Raw genomic sequence first — 20,674 nt, 5'->3', positions numbered from 1 at the left:
ATTATCCTGAGGAGAGTTGCAAATCTACCTCAGTAAAACAGGGGAACGTGAAATGTCTGTGTTCGTCAAAAAAATGTTTATGGATGATGAGATAACTGGATGTTTTGGAGTGTAGTCATTATCTGCCAATCACATCCAGCGGGCATGCAGGCACATAGCTTTCCAATGGGTCCGGCTCACAGTAATGTTCGGCGCTCCGAAGCAGTATGCAAACCCTGCAGGACCCCTGTCTGCCTTATCCAACCTGTCAGTGGATCTAGATGCAACTTTATGGAAGAGTTCCAAATCTATATTATCTACTATAATATCCCTGTGTGACTTAATCAGGCCTCGCTCACAGAGTTGGCATGCAGCCTCTCCTCTCTCTCTCTCCCCAGAGGGTTTTTATAGTCCACTCAGCTGTGCTCCTTCACTCAGGTGAGCTCCATCAGTAGCTAACGAATGGAGCTCTCGCTCTCCATGGTGCTGAACCTGTATTCACTCATTTTGGACACTAATTAGCCATTTTTGCTCATTTAGTCGTCCATAATTACCTAATTCAGAAGTCCGGCTTCGTTAGGTCAGCCACAGGGGTGCTCTTTACACTTCCTGAAAGATTGTAAAATCGTGTAGCTGTGGCCGAATACAATTTCTGCTCGCTTGCTCACTCACTCACTCACTCACTCACTCACTCACTCACTCACACTCTCTCCCTCTCTCTCTCTCTCTCTCTCTCTCGCTCTCTCTCTCACACTCACACACACACACACACACACACACACAGGATTGGATGGACTTTTTTGACTAAGACACATGGGCAGGGTTATTTTGAGAAGAGTAATGGAAAGCCATTGTCTAATGCTGACACTCTCCAGACATGTACTGTATTGGGTACGTGTGTGTGTGTGTGTGCGTGCACCCGCGTTCGTGTGTGCGCATGTGTGTGTGCGTGTGTGTGCTCGTGTGTGTGCTCCTTTGACGACACTGACCTTCATATCCCCATGGCACTCCAGTAGCCATTTATCTTTGATTCATTCTGCCATGTGTGACCAAGGCAGCATCTCTGCCACTGATGCTCGTCAAAACAGACCCTGTCACATGATGTGTGACAGGGTGTGTGTGTCCGCGCCTCCAACGGCTCGCCGCGGAATAGGTGACCCAGGGTCCGCGGTAGGAATGAAACTTTTTTAGTCCCATTCCCCAAAAGTCAGAGGTGTTACTTTATAAGTACACAAATTCCTCATTCAAGTAAAAGTACAAATACTCATCTAAAAATATGCTCTAGTCTGTTGAAAGTTGAAGTACCAAATCTTTTCAAAATCATTTACTCAAGTCAAAGTATAAACGTACATGGTCTTGAATTTAATTAAAGTTTGTCCGTTCCTCTGAATCCCAAATGAGAGTCTGCACTCTCAAATCATCACTAACGCTGATTCAAACACAGCTGAATTCACATTCATGTTATAATGATCTCCTCTCTTTGCTGCTCCTCTCGTCTTCGTGCTGTCCCTTTCCCTCATTTTTTGCTGGTGTCACTTTGGTTTGCAGCCAATCGCATTTGGCGCTCGATCAGCTGCTTCCAGGATGGAAGCTGTCTGATGAAAACAGATTAGTTGATGTTTTACCGAGCGTATCGAGTCTTCAAAATGCAGTGACTAGAAAGTATAGGTTGTTCTTTTTAAATGTAGCGAGTAAAAGTAAAAAAAAGTGAAAGAAACACTTGACTAAAGTAGCAGATACTTGAAAATGTTATTCACAGCAACAACATATTTTACTTTGTTGTTGATGATACTTCCCACCTCTGCCAAAAATGTGAGTCACTTTCACACAACGGCCAAATCTGTTTGGAATCAGATACCTCCGACTGATTGCTGTGGAGACAAGCTCACCAGCCACTGGTGTTGATCACACCCCACTGGTTTCACAAAGCCTGACTGAGCCTACAGCTCAAACATCTGTCATGAGCTCAGCGTGTCTGCTGCTGCTGACTGAAGCACCTGTCCAAAAACACACATCTTTCCAAACTTCTCTCCGACTGGCTGTAAGGGATTAGTTATTCTAGCAATTATCAGGGAGTTATTAGTTATCAGAACGCAAAGTACAAGAGGAGATGTTCTGGTTAGATGCTATTTCTACATCCCAGAAACAACTGAGAGCTGTTGAACACACATCTCTAAATGCTCTCTAATAGACAGGCATTCCATAGTATTTTACAGTCATTCTCTGTATCTACACCTACTGTACAGTAGGGAGAAGGTGAACAAAGATGAAAAGCTCTAAGAAAACTCCACAACTACAGTACTGTACACCAGGGTGGGAATTACATGGAGGCCATGGCCGCCGTTGCACCTCCCTCTGGCCGTGATGCCCTGAGAAGTGCACGGTCACACCATACGCCAATCCCACGCCAATCCCACGCCAAAGCCACGCAGTTTCATTTCAGCGTCCTTTCAGTGACCAGCCGCTCGCCACGCCATGCTGAAGCCACGCCACGCTGACGCCACGCTATTCCGATAGTTTCAGCTCCAAGCTGGGCGCTGAGGAAAAGAGACTGCTCCTGGTGTGACCGGTTAATCGTCAGATCAGCTTGAGCCTGCCTCAAGCTTCAGTTCTGCATGGCTTTGGCATATGGTGTGGTGTTGAGCTGTAAGACCACCTTGGCAGTGCCCTGCTAGCAGCCTGCTACTGTCAGTTGCTTTAAAAGCATCAGTGGTCTCAGTTTATTGTAGCCTGCTGCCCTATGCAAAGGATGTGTCATTGGATCATTTTAACACACATTTCATAAAAAATCACTCTTCATGATGTCAATAGAGCAATGGCCTTTGTGCGCTGGCATGTGGCCTTGTGCCCTAAGAAGAATTGCGATGGCCTTGCCCCTAAAATGACAAAATTCCCACCCTGCTGTACACCAGGGTTGAACTAGAAAAAGACTACCGGGCGGTAACTGTGTACTGTAGGTCACAACACCTTCCTTACAATACAAGGTGTCTGCTCCCTGAGATATTACAACACCTTCCTTACAATACAAGGTGTCTGCTCCCTGAGATATTACAAGGTCACATCACAATTGAGATGAAAATTACATTTTTTGTTATAGCATCTCTGGAAGCTCTGTGAATTGTGTTGGGGGGGGGGGGTGTGGAAGTCGTCTTTTTATGACTCAGGCTCTCATACCCAATTGTCTTCGCTGAGCATCTCATTTAAATAATCGCTGATTGCTCAAGTTGTTTCGCTAAAGGAACGCTGGGAGAAACGACGAGACACACATGAGATCCGTGCCCAATAATGAGATGTCATCAGTTTGGATATATTGAAACTAAACTAGTCATCAGCCCTCAGGTTGTACTGCGTGCAAGATCTCATCACTACATCGACGAGCTCATTCTCGGCGGATTGTCGCCGGCAAAGTTCATTTTGTTCTCGCGGAAAAGACTCCGAGCCACATTTATTTGTCCATATTTTCCTAGGTGATCACACCGAGAACGGTGACAGGGATGAGGAGCAGATCTCGGAGAACAACAACGTTGTTCCCCGTGGGGGCCCCCGGGTTGCCATCAGCTAATATAACCGTTATTATTAAGGGGGAGAAACACTTCCAAATCTGACGATGACAAGTTGATGTGACATGTGTCACGCGCTAGTCCTAGTCATTATTTTCTCCCTGCCTCCATGCTACTCTGCTGCACCTTTTCATGTAGTTGACTCCTTTGATCTGCAGCCTTTGATGGTGGGTTGTAAATACAACACCATCATGTTTTTTGATGCTGTCAAGGGTGGTGCTTGACACCGGGGTGATGGATGTGCTCGTCGCTTGCTTTGTGTTGACAGGGACGCAGCTTTTTTTTTTTTAAGCTGTGAGGTTGTCATTGTTCTCGCTCCCCTCGCGAAAATAATCCTCACCATTTGTTGTTATTGTCATACAGACAAGCTCAGATTTTGGTCTTGCCATACACTACAGTATGCAAGCAGAAACGCATTGTTTAATAATGCACGTTTCACGGGGATAAAAGATTTTTTCCAGCTACTAATTGTCTAGATTTTAAACATTTTATCCAATTTAATTTCCACTGACAGGAAATCACAAGTGCGACGCTTTTAATCATGTGCTGTTTTCAGCACCGGGGATTTGTTTGAAGTAGGTATTTAGGAAGTATCTGTTTTTAGACATCTTGTTAACATATAAATGCTATTTTCGCTAATCCAAACAAAGCGCACTCATGCTGATAGTTTCCCAGCAGCTCTTACACTGTAGTGCCTGCCGTCAGTTCATGGTAAATATTCTCTCCCTCCTCCTCCTGTAACCATTCTTGTCCTCCTTTCTTTTCCAGATGATCATTGCAGATTGAGCGACTACCGCAAGCTGAAGACCAAGATTCTGGATCTGCATGACAAGAGATACATGGGGTCTAACGTCTATGGGAGCCACAAGGACAACATGGCCGCCAGAAAGCAACTGGTCGACATGATGTTCAAGCGCTTTGATGTGGATGACAGCGGTCATGTGGACGCCAGCGAGCTTTCACAGGTGAGAATACTGTACAGAACACAAGATGAGTTTTGTTTGAAAATTAGATAGACTCGAGGGCGTCCGGGTAGTGTAGCAGTGGATTCCCTGCCTAGCAACACGAGGGTCGCAGGTTCGCGCCCCCGTGTTACCTCCGGTTTGCTTAGGCGTCCATACAGGCACGATTGCCTGGCGCCTGGTCGGGGCGCGAGGAATCTGGTGGGGATAGCGTGACCTTTCCACGTGCTACTCTATACGTCCTGCCGGTGAAGCTCCCCGCTGTCAGGTGAAAAGAAGCGGCTGCCATCTGCGCATGTGTTGGAGGAAGTATGGTGCTAGTCTACGGCTCTCCCCAGATCGGCAGAGGGTGGAGCAGCGACGGGGGCAGCAGGGGGAAATTGGCCAAGTGCAATTGGGGAGAAAATGGGGGGAGAAATCAGAAGAAGAAAAAAAGGTAAACTCTACTCTATCAGCTGACATGAAAGAAAAATACAGTAATCCAGTCTTGACCAAATCTACTGTAACATTGATCTTATGAGCTATTTTAGAGCATGTTACTTACATAGTATGATGTTGGAGGACGGTATTTGTATTTTTTAAACATTGAACAATGATCGTCAGGTAGGCTAACAATCTTTTTTCCACAATGGATAAATAGCGTTATATGCAATGAAACCCTACTTCAAGACGTCATGCAGCACCTCTCAATTCTCTGAGAGAGGAGTTAGCTATTTTCCCTTCTTATCCATGAGTCAGAGGAACTTGTGTTTTCCACTTTGATGTCTCTTTGTGCCGTTTGAAGGAATGGGAACGGTTACAGTAGCTTAGCTCATTTGTTGGAAAGTCTACAAGATTATAGCAGTTCCGCTCCAAAGTAGGGGAAAGGACCAGCTCAGTATATTACAGCTCAAATACATACGGCTCTGAACTATACTAGTCTTACTTAAAGTCAGACATGATCACTCTGTGGTCATTTTCTGTCACAAAGAGACTGCCCACTTCCACGCGGGGAAGAGGTCCCAGTTTCCCACTAGCACTGGCAAGTTGGGACAGAGGTTTAATTGCGTTTTAACATCCGTCCCTAATCGGAAGTACAAAGTTTCCCAGTTCCCATATATATATATATATAGTATTGTATTTTGCCAATTCCCCTTGCCAAGCCGTCCTGATTGTTGCTCCACCCCCTCTCCCGTACTGGGGAGAGTTGTAGACTAGCAGATGCTTCCTCCGATACATGTGAAGTCGCCAGCCACTTCTTTTCACCTGACAGCGAGGGGTTTCACTGGCAGGACATATAGTAACACGTGGGAGGATCATGCTATTCACCCCAGTTCCCCTCCCCCCGAAAAGGCGCCCCGACCGACCAGAGGAGGCACTAGTGCAGCGACCAGAACACATACCCTTGTCCGGCTTCCCACCCGCAGAGACGACTAATCGTGCCTGTATGGACGCCTAACCAAGCTGGAGGCAACGCGGGGCACGAACCTGCAGCCCTCGTGTTGGTAGGGAGGGGATCTGCACTACCCAGGTGCCCCAGTGTAAAGTATTTTAATACATGCCATCCATCTAACGAGCTGCTAATTGATCCCGTTGATTTCCAGCAATTGAGCTAAGCTAACTGTCCCCATTCATTCAAACTACATGCAGGCATAACAAAGTCTTGAATTCATCTGAGTCTCAAGTAGGAAATACTATCCCTTGAACTATCCCTTTAAATATCCACCGAACATTTGACTTGAAATGAGCCCCCATCTGTGTACTTAGGTGTTTAAACTAGACATTTTGATGTCTGTCATACTATTTGTCTTTTCTCCTCCTCTTTAGCCTTTCCTCTTGTAGCTGCTGCGCGTGGCGTAGTTCAGTCTTTTGAAAAGCAATATGGGTCGCAGGAGTCTTTTGCTCATGGGAGATTGGATCGGGGCTGCCAAGAGCCATCGTAAAAAGAGCTTTTCTTTGGCTGCCGTGTGGAAGGAAGATATTCTGTGCATAATAAATACATGTCTCCCAGTACCTGAGGATTGATTTAATACAGAATGCATTTGAATGATTTGAAAGGGTAAGCAGCCCTTGTTGGTTATAACCACAGAGCTGTTTGCTGTCCTTGGGACAGTTTCATGCAGATCCAGTGCAATATCCAATCCATCTAGGAGTCACACTATTGAGCTTTGACTGCACCCTCTCCTCCAACAGGGACCAATCTTTTGATTATCTGTAGTTCACCCTCTACCCCAACAGGGACCACTCTTTTGATTATCTGTAGTTCAAAGCATCCTCAATAATGGCTCTCAAAACGATTGTTATTATTTTCATATTATTTACATAGTTTTACATGGAGAGCTGCGCCCTGTGCCAACATGGGAGAAATCAATGCTTAGCGAGTGAAATGCATAATCACCAAACCAATGGTGTGCTGCGTTTGCTCGAATAATGCGGTCAATCATGCTCTGAATATGAATTTGAATATTCAATTTAAACTTATTGAATATTACTCGAGGCAGATTTCCCGACCTCTTGGTGATGCCCGGAGCCATCTATTCTATTCCAAGCCAGGGCTGTGCCAGTGTGGCCTCCCCAGGTGTTTGAATGCCACAAGCTGGCCACTAATAATTAACATTTAGATGGAGAAGCACTTTTCAGGGGTTCCTCAAGGGCTGCTGTTAGCCCTCTTCCCCTTTTTATCCTTGACACATATGTGTGGTGGAGATGTTGGCACGTTCCATACAGCACCAACTACACAAGGCAATCTCAGAGGAAAGAGAGAGCATTACAACTCGTGGAATAAAATACCAATGGCTTTTAACTCATTGAGTGCCAGCCACTTTTGGAGAACGGATGCTCCCAGTGCCAGAGTTTCAGAGCGTTTTCAGTGATTTCTCGAGGCCCACAGAATATTGTGTGATATTACTATGTAAACACTGAACACGCACAAAGAACGATGAGACTCTATTCTATCATCTGCAAAAAAAAGTTTATTGATCCCATTTTCCGTTCTTTAGTTATGAGCCGGAGAAGATAGCTTGATTCATCCAAAAACAGCAATTTTTTTCTAGAAGCTGAGATAATTGGCCTTTTGTGAAATTAAACATTTCAAGCACATCACTGACTCTGAAGCTAATCTTTTCTAATGTAGTCACACCTCAAAAATAATTTCCTTCAATAAAACAGTGAAGGCCAGGGAATTCTGTTTGGCAGAATAATATTTTTTAGCTACAACCAGCAGCGCTGGCCCCTGCGTGCGCTGCTGGTTGCAGCTTCTTGCTGGTCTTGATTTGCTGCTGGTGGGCATCGGATATTCTGGCTTGCGTTTGTCAATCCTGTCCTGCTGCCTGGGTCTGTCTGGGTGTTGCGCGCTGCTCTGCGTGCCCCCCTTCCCCCCCCCCCCCCCCGCCCCGCCCCGCCTCGCCTCAACTGCACACTCCTCCTCCTGTCTGTGGTGGCTCTCTGCTGAGTTTGCTGTGCGCACAGTGAAGGGACATCGACATCCTGCTTTTTTACAGCGTTCCGCGTGTGTTTGTCACCGGCAACGATGCTTCCAGTTGAGAATAATAACAACTCCACGGTGTGGATGTGCGGATGTGCTGTCCGGCTCAATTGTGGGAGCAGATTGGCTGCTGCAGGCACAGCTGCAGTAACGTGCTTCAGCATATCGATGCATACGGATGCGATGCGATTTCCGTTTCCATAACGACTTCTTCTTTGTTTTTTCCTTGCCTTTCTGTTATGTGGAGAGCACTGTCGCCACCTAAGGGTTCTGTAAAATAGGTTAGACACATCCAATAGCTATAATATTTGTACATCAGAGGCAGAAGGCTTTGATCGACGCCCCACCGTCAAAAAACGCAATTGACGAACATGTCCGTCCTTGGCACTCTACGTTACTATTTGAAATGACGAACATGTCCGTCCTTGGCACTCAATGAGTTAAGTTGCGCTTAGGTAACAACCATGCATATTGCTGTTGACAGACAAACACCGTGTCTGCAGAAATCGTTCAGAAATGGAGAAAAGAATCCCAGTGCTCTGACTTGATTGCTTTATGACTTGGTTGACTTGTAGCTGTAAAAATAAGGTTTTTGGGTCAACCCATTACAGTGTAACTAAACTCACAATACGGGTCTGTTTTGCTCCAGTGACTGGAAACATCACAAATTTACACACACACAGTTACTGTTGAGCTGCTGCTAGTCCTTGTATTGAAAGCCCACACAATACATTTCAGAGTGAAATAACTCCATCAATATAATAAATCTTTTGAGAAACAAAGCCTGGGTTGACAGGGTCTCAACAGTGGGCCGCCTGATTGTAATTATGGATCGGCTCTTTTATGTTAAGTGTATTAATTGTTTTGTCTACACATTTCAGAATATAATTAATGGGTCAAATTTATTAGTAATCCATTACTCAGAAAAATACAATTTCCCTTTCCCTCTAGAGGATGTGAGCTGTGGTTGATAAAGATCCAGAGGCAATAATGGCCCAGATTCACTAAGATTGCATTGCAAGGGCAATCTACACATTTTTCCCTCCTTAGTTCAGGGCCCATAGCAGGACACATTAAGTGAGTGAAGCCGTATTTAAATTTTATTTAACAACACTGGTTTGTACAGCATGTGGTTTTAGAGTAGGACAATCATAGTGTAACTGTTAATTGTGAATAGGTTAAGTTAAGTTATCCTTTATTTATCCCCATGGGGAAATTCATCCTCTGCATTTGACCCATCCTCTACTAGGAACCTTCCTAGAACTAGGAGCAGTGGGCAGCCGCAGTGCAGCGCCCGGGGACCAACTCCAGGTCTTTGTCATTGCCTTGGTCAGGGGCACTGACAGGAGTATTAACCTTAACATACATGTCTTTGATGGTGGGAGGAAAGCGGAGCACCCAGAGAAAACCCACACAAACATGGGGAGAACATGCAAACTCCACACAGAAAGGACCTGGGACGGACCGGGGTTCGAACCTGGGACCTTCTTGCTGTGAGGCAACAGTGCTAACCACTGAGCCACCGTGCCAATAGATGTTTTATCTGATTGACCAGGCAATGAAGCGTTGATCTGACACCGGCAGAAGCTGCATTCTAAACAAGCATTACAGCTGTTTCTTTTTTTATTATCATCAATGATGTGTCTCAGTTCATTTAGCTCAGTGTTCAGAGTGCGTCCGCCTGTTAGCCCTCTTTTAACGCAGCCGAACTCTCTCACTGCTGCATAAAAGTGACTGCGAGAAATGTAAAGTAACCAGAGGGGTGGAAAGCTTGCGTGCGGCGACGAAGGCCGTGTCATGAAACATTTAAGAATTACATGTAGAGTTAAAGCATCAAAGCCTGTGATTCAAAGACCACTTAGAGTATAAATCTCTCAAAGGCCATCTACATGAATCACAGCCAGCCAGAAGAAGGAACCAAGGAAGGAAGGCAAGAACATTTTTGAGCTTCAATAAATTTTGCCCTCTGGGAAAAGTCAATTAAGTATTCAGAGTTCACTGTACGCTACAAAGTTGAGATTTAAGGACTTTCAACCCGATAACTTCTTGAGTTTAGTTTTACTTTAGTTTTAGTTCGGCTGCAGATACTACTGTATGGATTGTAAAACACTGGAAGAGGAGAGAGGAGCAACTATTAATTTGTGCCGACAAGATAAAACAAGTGGAGATACCAAAGACACACAGGTATTGGATAACAGTGATTCTATTGTACAAGCCACCGTTTTGTGTTTTGTAATATTTCCCGGATAGACACCAAAGATATGCCATTATCGGTGACTCCTAAAGTTTGCGTATGCGTCCTCTGGGGAAAGGAAACGCACTGATCCGAGGTATGAGACACCATGCAGAAAGCTGTCCCATGTGATCAGCGTTCTGACAGCTGAGCGAGTGTGATGGATGTCTAACCGCCACGGTGGTGCAGACGGTGTTAGGACGCATCATGTTTCAGCACAATGATGATAAAGGCTGCACACTGTTTGTGGCCTTTTCAACATTTATTGTGACAAAGTCCTCGCGACAATAAAGGGAGACCAAGGCAGCGAGGACTGTGTGGGTTTTGCCAACTTGCTTCTGCGTCTCCTTCAACTTAGAGCTTAGATCTAAACCATACTAAGATTGGGCGATATACAATTTTTAATATCATGATGTAATCCTGTGTGGATAATGCTGTATCCTTGAGGGCCATTACATAAAGACATTTACAGCAGCCCAATCATGTTAAAGATTTGAATCATTCCCCACTTTTCTTGCCTAATATAATATGTGTGCTGGCCTGGGAGAACCCTTCTCATGTCACGAGTCATGAGTTTTGCAGTTTATTTTGAGATTTTGAGTGATTTGGTTACTTTCCATCATGGTGAATAGTTATTTTCATAAAACAAATGGGAAAGTATTTATTCTTTTTATGGTTTTGGTGGAACGCCACTGTAGAAAATAGAATGTTGTGGGATTTAGCCATTTTCCTCACATTTTACTTTTAGACACATATCAGATTAAAATATTCATAACTTGATATGAGAGAGCTATCTCAGTCATTCAAAAAGTTATATTTAAAGAGAGTCTCAAATTTATGGAAATGTCAAACAATTCAAAATACAAGTGTTCACCATGTGAAGAGTTTTTGCAGGCCACCACACATATTATTAGTAGTCGTGTATTATTGTTTTATAAACTGTAAAGCACTCCAACTGTGTGAAAATATAAAATAAAGACAAATACAGATTGCTATTATGATATTTGTATTAGCTTATTTCAATCACTTCTGCTGAGACTTTCTGCAGTTACTCCCTTCTACTGAGAGAGAGATGTTTCTTTTCATGCAGCACTCAAAGTGAAAACACTGGCATACAGTTTTGAAGAATAATTGGCATTTTATTTTATTCAAAATGTATTTTAGATTTGATTCTTATTTATGGCTGGGAGTCAGCAGCACAAGTCTTTGCTTCATTATTATAGTTTTGTTGTTTCGCTTCTTTCGTTTGACAGCTCTTTGTCAAGCACGCTACAAATCAGGTTATTATCGTTATCATTATTACCCTGCTTGAAGACATGTACAAAATGTTCTTGAGCACACATGTCAGGGATGATGAAAATAAATGGCAAACATACAAACAATTTGTATCCTGCTGCTTCCACATATACGGTACTTCACAAATGGCCTGTGTACCATTCTTCACCATCTAGCAGTGCTAGCCTTCAGTGACACAAAATGAGCCAAGTGAGGACAATGATGCAGTAATTACAAAAGTGTATGACTGAACATCTCCATGTATGCATTCTCACATTGAAGGTTATCAAGCAGGAAGGCCTATCGAAGGACACCTCCGAGTGCAGCCTGTTCGACCTCCTGAAGTACAGCGATTGCAATGACGACGAGCACCTGACAAAAGAGGAGTTCTACGCTGCCTTTGGTGAGTTTTGAGTTTGTTTCGGAAGCAGAAGGCTTTGTGTCATGAGAGACATCATTACAACATTATATATATATATATATATATATATATATATATATACTGTATATATACTGTTTATATATATCTATATATATATATCTATAGATATATATAAATGCCCACGTTCCGCTCCCTCCAGCTTATGTTTTAATAATAGCATAGAGGCCATCTCTGCCATAAACATGGGCTCCATGAAAATAAGTGACGTCTAATTAAGTTTGAAATCTGGAGAGGAACTTGCTTAATCGTAATATCTGAACTCTCAATCTGCATAGTCTCAACGCCAGACCCATGAGGGTTCTTACTGTACGCTCGCTCATACACTATGTTACTGCATGCTGCAGATCTCTCTCTGGGTCTGGGACGCTACATTACTGCATACTGCAGATCTCTCTCTGGGTCTGGGACACTTCTACCACAAAACTGATGTTGGAATCCTTGCCAGTGATTGGTTCTCCAGAAACCCTGGGGGCACAATCAGTAAAGATTTTAGCGATCAGGTGTGCCACCCAACCTGACTCTGTTGACGTTTGACAACTAACCAGTCTCTCATTGGTGCTACGACCTGTCAGTCATTCAATTTTGACCCCCCCCCCCCCCCCCCCCCCCTAGACCCGCCCTCAAAACAGCTGCAGCGGGGGCTGCAAAGTGGCACAGACTAATTTATATAGTATGCGGAGCGCAGCGATTCAACGTGAGTCTGGGGAGAGACTACGATGATGGTGATGATGGTGAACTTGGCATAGTGTTATTTGACTTTGATATCTGTCCAAAGGTTTATTCATTGAGAACTCAAGATTGTTGCCAACTGTGTTATAGGTCATGAAACGTCTGGTCTACTGAGGGTACGTGGATAACAAGGGTTTCACTATGGAGTCTGTGCCAAATGAACCAGAACAAGAGGCAAAACTGAGATCAATTTAGCATCAAAACAAATCAAAATTCATTTGGCAACATAATGATGACAGGTGCTCTTCCCTATCTCAGTAACACTAACACAGCGATTCCCAAACGTTTTAGGTCATGCACCCCCCACCCCCCCCCAAAACAAACAACAACACATGCTTTATAGTCTCATCTAGTTTGAGGATTTTCAAGTGCAGGTGGCTCAGAGAAAGAGAGTGAGAGAGCGTACCTCTCTCAGCTGCTCCTGTCTGTGTGTAAAGATCACACACACTGTGTGTGTTTTTTTTCATGCACACATCCGGGACCCACTCAAAATCGCCCCACGACCCACTTTTGGGTCCCGACCCAGCAGTTGAGAACCACTGCCCTAGAGCACACTTTAATAATCCCTGCGCTAACACATGCATGCCAGTTTCCTGCTTTTGTTTCCTCCGCTTGGTCTCTTTCATGATCCCTCCCTGTCTGACATTTTCACTCAGCTCAATATCCTCTGACAGAATCTCCTCTGACATTTGGCTGGCTTGACACATCTAGCAATGGGGGAGAATTTATAATCAATCTCCATCTCATCAACCCTTTGTATATAAAGCGTTTTATGAGCAGACGAGGGAAGAGAAAACGTCACGAGAGCAAATGGCACAGTGTCTGGTCCTGCTATTCTCCGCATCAGGCGTGAATGTGTGGGAGCAAACCCCTTCTGGCAAATCACAGCCGGCCTGTGGAGAGCTGAAAAGTTGAGTTGCACTAACTCCAGCTACTGTACTTCCCCCTCGTTTCACAGCTCTTTTTTTCCCAGCTCCATCAACCTTAACTCCTCACAATGAAATGGGATATTTTATGTGACTATAAATCTCTCCCGCCATGACAGACTTTCTTTTAACCTGGCTCACTCCCTCTCTCTTTTCCCCTTTGCATCCTTTAACTTTATGTGTGACTTCTGAATACTTTTATTCTTTAGCAAGAATCGGGAGACGACCAAATAAATAAATGACTGTGAAGTAAATGTGATGCACTCCTGTGGCTGGTGTATTCAGTCAGCGGCTGTATTTCTTCTTCTTTTGATCAAGTCCCCCCCCCCCTTCCCTCACATTTTCTCCCAAATTGTACTTGGCCAATACCCGCTGCTGTCCCGGCCGTTGCTCCACCCCCTCTGTTGATCTGGGGAGAGTTGTAGACATATAGCATGTGCTTCCTCCGATACATGTGGAGTCGCCAGCCGCTTCTTCACCTGGCAGCAAAGAGTTTCACCAGCAGGACGTAGAGCGTGGGAGGATCAAGCTATTCCCCCCAGTTCCCCCCCCCCCCCCCCCCCGAACAGGTGCCCCAACCGGCCAAAGGAGGCACTAGTGCAGCAGGACTCATAACCTTAATCCGCCTTGACAATTGTGCCCGTAGGTCCAATGTAGGCGAATGCTTTGACCTCTACACTACCCAGACGCCCCACTGACTGTATTTCTAATGTGTAATGTGTACTGTAAGTCATGTGTGTTTGATATTACTTCAGTAGTTTATGTATCTCTCTGTCAACAACTCAGCTTGACTCAACAATATTGTGCACAATTTTGATGCGCTTAAATATACTTTTGCCTCTTTCCCCCCCCTAAAGGTGAATTCAGATAAGACTGTTTTACATGCACACTTGGAGGCCAGTGTAGCTCCCTGCTGGAGTCTTGTTGACAGTTTATTCATTGCTAAAGCTACTTCACATTTCCAATTACTTATGTGCTTGAAAGATATGCCCTCACTGAGACGCTTCAAAACAAATAGCTGATGTTGGGGTCAAACATATGTACAGCCCCACGGCCCTTGCGACTACCAAATGCATTGTGCATTTCAATTCAAGTCAAAGCATCTTTTTTGAGTATCAAGCGCGTTGAGAATTTGACTCTTTGAGACCTGCAATGCTTCTGCAGGTGCTAATGTGGATCCAAATAAAGGAAGGAAGGACTGCATTTATATGGTAAATGGATTGCATTTATATATAGTGCTTTCATCCAAAGCGCTTTACAATGTGCCTACATTCACCCATTCACACACCGAAGGCGGCAAGCTGCAACGCAGGGTGCTCACACAGTCATCGGGAGCAATTCGGGGTTCAGTGCCTTGCCCAAGGACACTTCGACATGCGGACTGGAGGAGCTGGGGATCAAACCACCGACCTTCTGATTGGTGGACAACCTACTCTACCTGCTGAGCCACAGCCGCCCACAGCGGAAAGAAAGAAAGAAACAAACAAACAAAGAAAAGTGCTGTAGCTACAAGTATAATGTATTAGTTCAGTAGAACCTTATTCATCTGACGAATGATGTGGGCATGGGGTCAAAGATCCAAACCATTAAACAGCAAGACATGGATTCATCAAAACATGTTCACATCAAGTGAACCTACACAGAGCACGTTTTGACTGCTGATCGTCTGGAAACAGTTTATTATACACCAATTTCGATAGCATACTGTAGTATAATGGCTGTATAAAAATGAGATCAATCAATGATACCAGGTGCATGTTTGGCTTAGTAAATTTGTACAGTATTACAACGAAAGGTAACGCTTCAGGATAGTCCGATGTTAACACTCAACTAACTATCAGGTAGATGTTCAACAAAGATGTCCATATTTCTAACATCCCAGGGGAAACGGAAGTCTTGGCATGGACATCCGTCCCATACCGGAAGCCCCCGAAATAGCTGCTGTCTGTCCCAGAGTCTCGTTAGTCGTCAGCCTGATAGACTCTGGGTGCCCAGATTGACCCCGCTCCAAAGATGAACCCTAGCACAGACATTATACAGAGACCTGGCGGATAATGGATGACGACTCGTTTTCCGTTTTTTTAATTATCAAAGAAAAAACGGGAAACGACTCGTTTTTTGTTTTTTGTTTCCTCATTACAAAACAAAAAACGGATGGCCGCCAAATACACAGACCCGTGTGGCGCACAACTGCCTGACTGTGCATGTACGAAGCAGTTGAGCAGCGATGAGATAAAGATGAGCGCATGAAGTGCACGATATTTCTAAAGTGTGACCCGACAAATGACACCTTAATGATCCCTTTAAGAAAATGATCTTTTCACTTAATCCACTCAGGGAGGTCACAGCACAGAAGGAGCTAGAGTTCTCAAATGGGGGTCCGGGGACCCCCAGACATCCTTGAGGGGGTTCCAGGGGGTTCCCAGCCAAAAGGGGTAATTTATTTTAGCTATAATTCCATTCATAAGTAACACAATGACTATTTTGGTCATGGGTTTTATACACTTTCTGTAATAAAACATCTAAAAGCATCAATCTTATTATCATAAGGGGGACCGTGGGATAAAATCCTATCAAATGGGGGTCCGTGGTCTAATTTTTGTCCATTTTTTAGGGGTCCTTCATGTGAAAAAATGTGAGACCCACTGAGCTAGAGAACAGCTGGTACAGTAGGGACATAGAGCCTTGCTGGAAGACACTTCAGCAGGCTAGCAGAAGCAGACCGTCCATGGAGCAATTGTGGAACGATTGTGGAACAGATAGACTGGCTTGATACGCTACATATGCCCTAATATGTGCTTTCCCCTTACATCCATAACACAAACACCATTTACAAGATGTGTGCCAGGAAAAAGCTGTAAAAGCCATCAGGTTTTATTGTATAATTGAATTGACTTCAAAGCATTCAGCTTTACTGCATATTCTAAACCTGCTCTGATTTGTTAGTGTTGCAATTCTTCCACATACAGACCATAGTTATAGCTATACATCTTTTTTTTATCTGACTTGACCAGCTGTTCACACATTACGATTGATGACATCTTATATAATTTAACTGTCGTCATAGGATTGCATAGACATATTGCAATTGTGATTTACAGGATTGGCATTGGCAGAACCTGTACACTATAAAAAAAAACAAGCCATTCGTTCATAAATCATGTGCTATCTCACTTCGCCAGTGTTTTAAATCATTTTTGTGGGTTTTTTATTTATTTATTTCAGATTTCTTTTGATCTGACTTGGCCAGTGTTCAGACTTAAACAGAATGCAAATATCCCAACTTCAAAATCCCACTCACTTTATTTGACAACGAATAAATGTTTAATTAATTTAAAGGTACAGGACGGACAAACCCCGTCTTTATTTGTCACAATGGACCAATGCACACTCACGCTTAGAGGTGCAGTGTAATTTGTCCTCCGCATTTTCCCCATTTTTCCTGGCTCATCCTCGTCCACGGGCTGGCCAGGAGCGGTGGGCAGCTGCCCGGGGACCAACTTCTTCCAACCGCCGCTGGTCAGACGATGATCTTCTTGCATGTTTTTAGTGGGGGTCCATATTGATGCAAATTCAACACAGAAAGGCCATTTTTATGAGATAGCCCACCTGGGCACTAGGCACCGAAGGCATGGGAGACATACGCTCAGTGCCAACAGCGTCCCAGGCAGGAATCAAAACCAGGACCTTCTTGCTGTGAGGCGAGAGTGCGAGGCAAGAACGCTACCACTGCCCCACCGCGCCCCCAATAATTTATGCTCAGTAATGTATCTTTGGGACATTGAAGGAGCACATCGATGACAACATCCATCATGTTATCCATACTGTCAAACCACCAGGCACTAAGCAACAGGACCTACCTGCACAATAGACAGCAGAACATAGATTATAGATTATTTTTCTTCCATTCTTTCCCCAAGTGTACTTGGCCAATTCCTTGTCCCGGTCATTGCCCTACCCCCGCTGCTCTGCCGATCTGGGGAAAGCCTGAATATAGCACATGCTTCCTCCGATACATGTGCAGTCACCGCCGCTTGTTTTCACCTGATAGCGAGGGTGTAGCGTGCTGCGTGGGAGGATCACGCTATTCTCCCCAATTCCCCTCCCCCCGAACAGGCACCCTGGTCAAGCAGAGGAGGCACTATAGTGCAGCAACCAGGACTCATACCCCACCCCGGCTTCCCACCCGCAGACATGGCCAATAATGTGTCTGTAGGAAGGTCTTTAGTAGCGCTGCTGGGAACCCGAGTTTCCGCGGTGGTAGGCGAGTGCTTTTACCTCTACACTACCCAGATGCCCAATATACATATGACTTATACATTTTTAAAAAGCATTATATTTGTGCATTCAAGCAGCACGGCATGCAATACGTTGCAGCCATAGCTGAGTGAACAGCAGTTCAATGGAGCAACATGCCATGAGATAGTGGCACTGAATAGGACAGAAATGCAAAGAATAAATTGTGAGCCTTGCGGAGCACGATCATATAGTTCTTGAGGAGGCGAAATTTCATGGTAAATGGCCTGCATTTATATAGCGCTTTTATCCAAAGCGCTTTACAATCAGTAGATAGTCTACATTCACCCATTCATACACCGATGGCGGCAGGCTGCCACGCAGGGTTGCCTACACGCCATCGGGAGCAAGGAGGGTTAAGTGTCTTGCCCAAGGACACAGCGACAGCAGCTGGGAGGGAGCGGGGATCGAGCCGCCAACCCTTGCGTCATTGGCCGACCCGCTCTACCTCCTGAGCTAAAGCCGCCCCGCAGTTCATCGCAAGAGTTCTACTTTTTCACTTCATAGCCAGCATCATCTCTGAAAGGTGGCTATAAAAAAAATCTATGCAAATACTTTAAGCACTGTCGTAAAACCGGAACGCCGCCATAAAGTACATCCCTTGATCCAGTGTATCCGGGATGATGGCGGCGTTTTGCGACGAACAGCAGTAAAATGCAGAATGAGTCGCCATGAAAACGGCACCTGTCCCACTATTCTGCTAATAAGCACACCTTTGTGGAATATTTGCAGCGTGGCAGCGTTGTTTGTCAGGACTGGAGATAAGACGTTAATGTCCATGCATTATTCATTGCTTCCTGGCGTTCGACGAGAAGGGGGTGGGAATCAATTTGCTTCAGCTAGCAGTAAGGAAAGTGTCTGGCAGAAGTGATGTCTTTTAATTAGATGATGTTAGAGATATGACTGATTTCTGCCACGCTACCGATAGTCAGCCCATTGTCATCCTCCAATGATTTGGTGAGTGATGGCCCAGTGCATCGTGGGTAGTCAAGTAAGGCGTCATCTATCATAGAAACTCTCATTAACCCTTGGTTGGGGGGGATGTTGCAGTACAGTGACGCTGATGGCACTATGCGACTGTGCTGATGGCACTATGCGACTGTGCTGATGGCACTATGGCTACGTTCACACAGCAAACCTTAGTGCTCGAATCTGATTTTTTGATCAGATCAGATTTTTTTGTGTGTGGCTGTTCACACAGACTTTTTAAAAGTGGCCCAGTGTGAACAGGTCCCGGACCTGAAGTGACCCACATGCGCAGAAGAACCATCTTCTTTGACATCTCTTTCATATTGCATCTATTCTGCTTTAGTACTACAGAAAATACTTTCTGGCATGTTATAGTGTCAGTGCATAATAAAACCAAATACGTGGCTGTAAGGATATTGTAAATCTGATATCACCAAGTATCCAGGAACAACTGTTACTTGGTGATATCAGATTGTGCAGATGTGCTACACAGTAATGAGTACAGTACTTACCCACGTTACAGTAACTGTACAGTATAAAGTGTCAAGCATGGAAAGTGTATTAATACAGTATGCATAATGCCCTAGTAGGTACAGTAATCACACTACACATACTTTTTTTTTTAGCAGTTGTTACTTTGTGTACTGCACTGACTGTAGCTGTTGTTCATCAGAGGGTGAGGTATTGATCTGACCTTTGACCCTCCCTGGCAGATCACACAGCCAGGTGATACAGCACTTTGATTTCTGCTGAGGCTAGAAGCGTACACTGCCCATTAGGTTCCTGAGGGGGCTGCTGGGAAAGATTGATTCAATTGTGATCCAATCATATTTTGTTTGTTGGAGATGTGTGCTTATTCAGATGGAATCAGATGAAAGTATTCTTGTGGGAAAGCCTCTGAATCAGCATTTATGTGACATTAAAACGAAATCTACTGGAAGCGAGACTGATGCTATTCTTAGTAGTAATAGCTCTGGCAGGATCACCCACCACACCTATTCAATGGCAGGGAAACCCAGGGATAGATTACTATCATTAAATGGAGAATCAATTTGGGATGTCCATTATGGATGTAATAATAATAATAACAACGTAATGGATGTAATCATTAGGATGTCATTTAGAACGTCCATTATATCGCTGGACAACACTGAATGTCCGATATCCGATGTTATCGATCCAGCATAATAGGCTATCAGCAGACCCATACTGCACAACCGTCTCAATCTAGCTGAATGTGTTTCGTTTGTTTTTTTGTTTTTTGTTTTTTCTCCATGTGGATGTCCAGTAGCAATTACTTTTATACTTCCAATGTTTTCCATGTACAGTACGGAAAGAACCACCTGACGCGAAGTGCTATTATTACTATTATTAGTATTATTATTAGTATTATTATTATTATTATTAGTAGTAGTAGTATTATTATTATTATTATTACTATTATTACTATTATTATTATTGTTGTATCATTATCCGACCCACCTCCCTGCCCTCCATCATATGTCACTTTAAAGTACTTTATATTTTGCACTTTATATTTGTTTGTTTTTCTGTATTGCTTTGTCTCCTACTATTGATGTGACCGCTGCGATGCATAGTTGCACCAACTCAAATTCCTCGCTTCTAATCCGATTACTTACTGTGGCTATTAAAGTGAATCTTGAATGTTGAATATGTCACATTTTCCACATCAAGAGTGAATTCTTTAGACTCGTGCACAGAGGTCTAGAGAATTCTCATAGCTGATAGACATCCAAACCAACAGCCTGGTCTCCTCCAGGGAAGGCTACGTCTATTAAGGCAAGTGCTGTTATTCGCACTCATGGTACAGCGACAATTA

General features: G+C 44.2%; 1 protein-coding gene across 2 annotated transcripts in view; it reads left to right on the top strand.

Annotated features, from left to right (window-relative positions):
- Nucleotides 1-20,674, top strand: part of fstl5 (follistatin-like 5) — a gene marked incomplete at both ends in the record, with an annotated part of 182,649 nt that overhangs the window by 77,367 nt on the left and 84,608 nt on the right. For both annotated transcript variants that reach the window (XM_083651485.1, XM_083651484.1), the window contains 2 exons: nucleotides 4,308-4,504; nucleotides 11,755-11,875. In XM_083651485.1, coding sequence (XP_083507611.1) covers nucleotides 4,308-4,504; nucleotides 11,755-11,875 — 318 coding nt within the window. The remainder of the gene's footprint in view (nucleotides 1-4,307; nucleotides 4,505-11,754; nucleotides 11,876-20,674) is intronic.

Source organism: Poromitra crassiceps (assembly GCF_964638095.1).
Source record: "Poromitra crassiceps genome assembly, chromosome: 15".
In the NCBI taxonomy this organism is placed as follows: domain Eukaryota; kingdom Metazoa; phylum Chordata; class Actinopteri; order Beryciformes; family Melamphaidae; genus Poromitra; species Poromitra crassiceps.
This window is presented reverse-complemented; position numbering and strand designations above follow the sequence as displayed.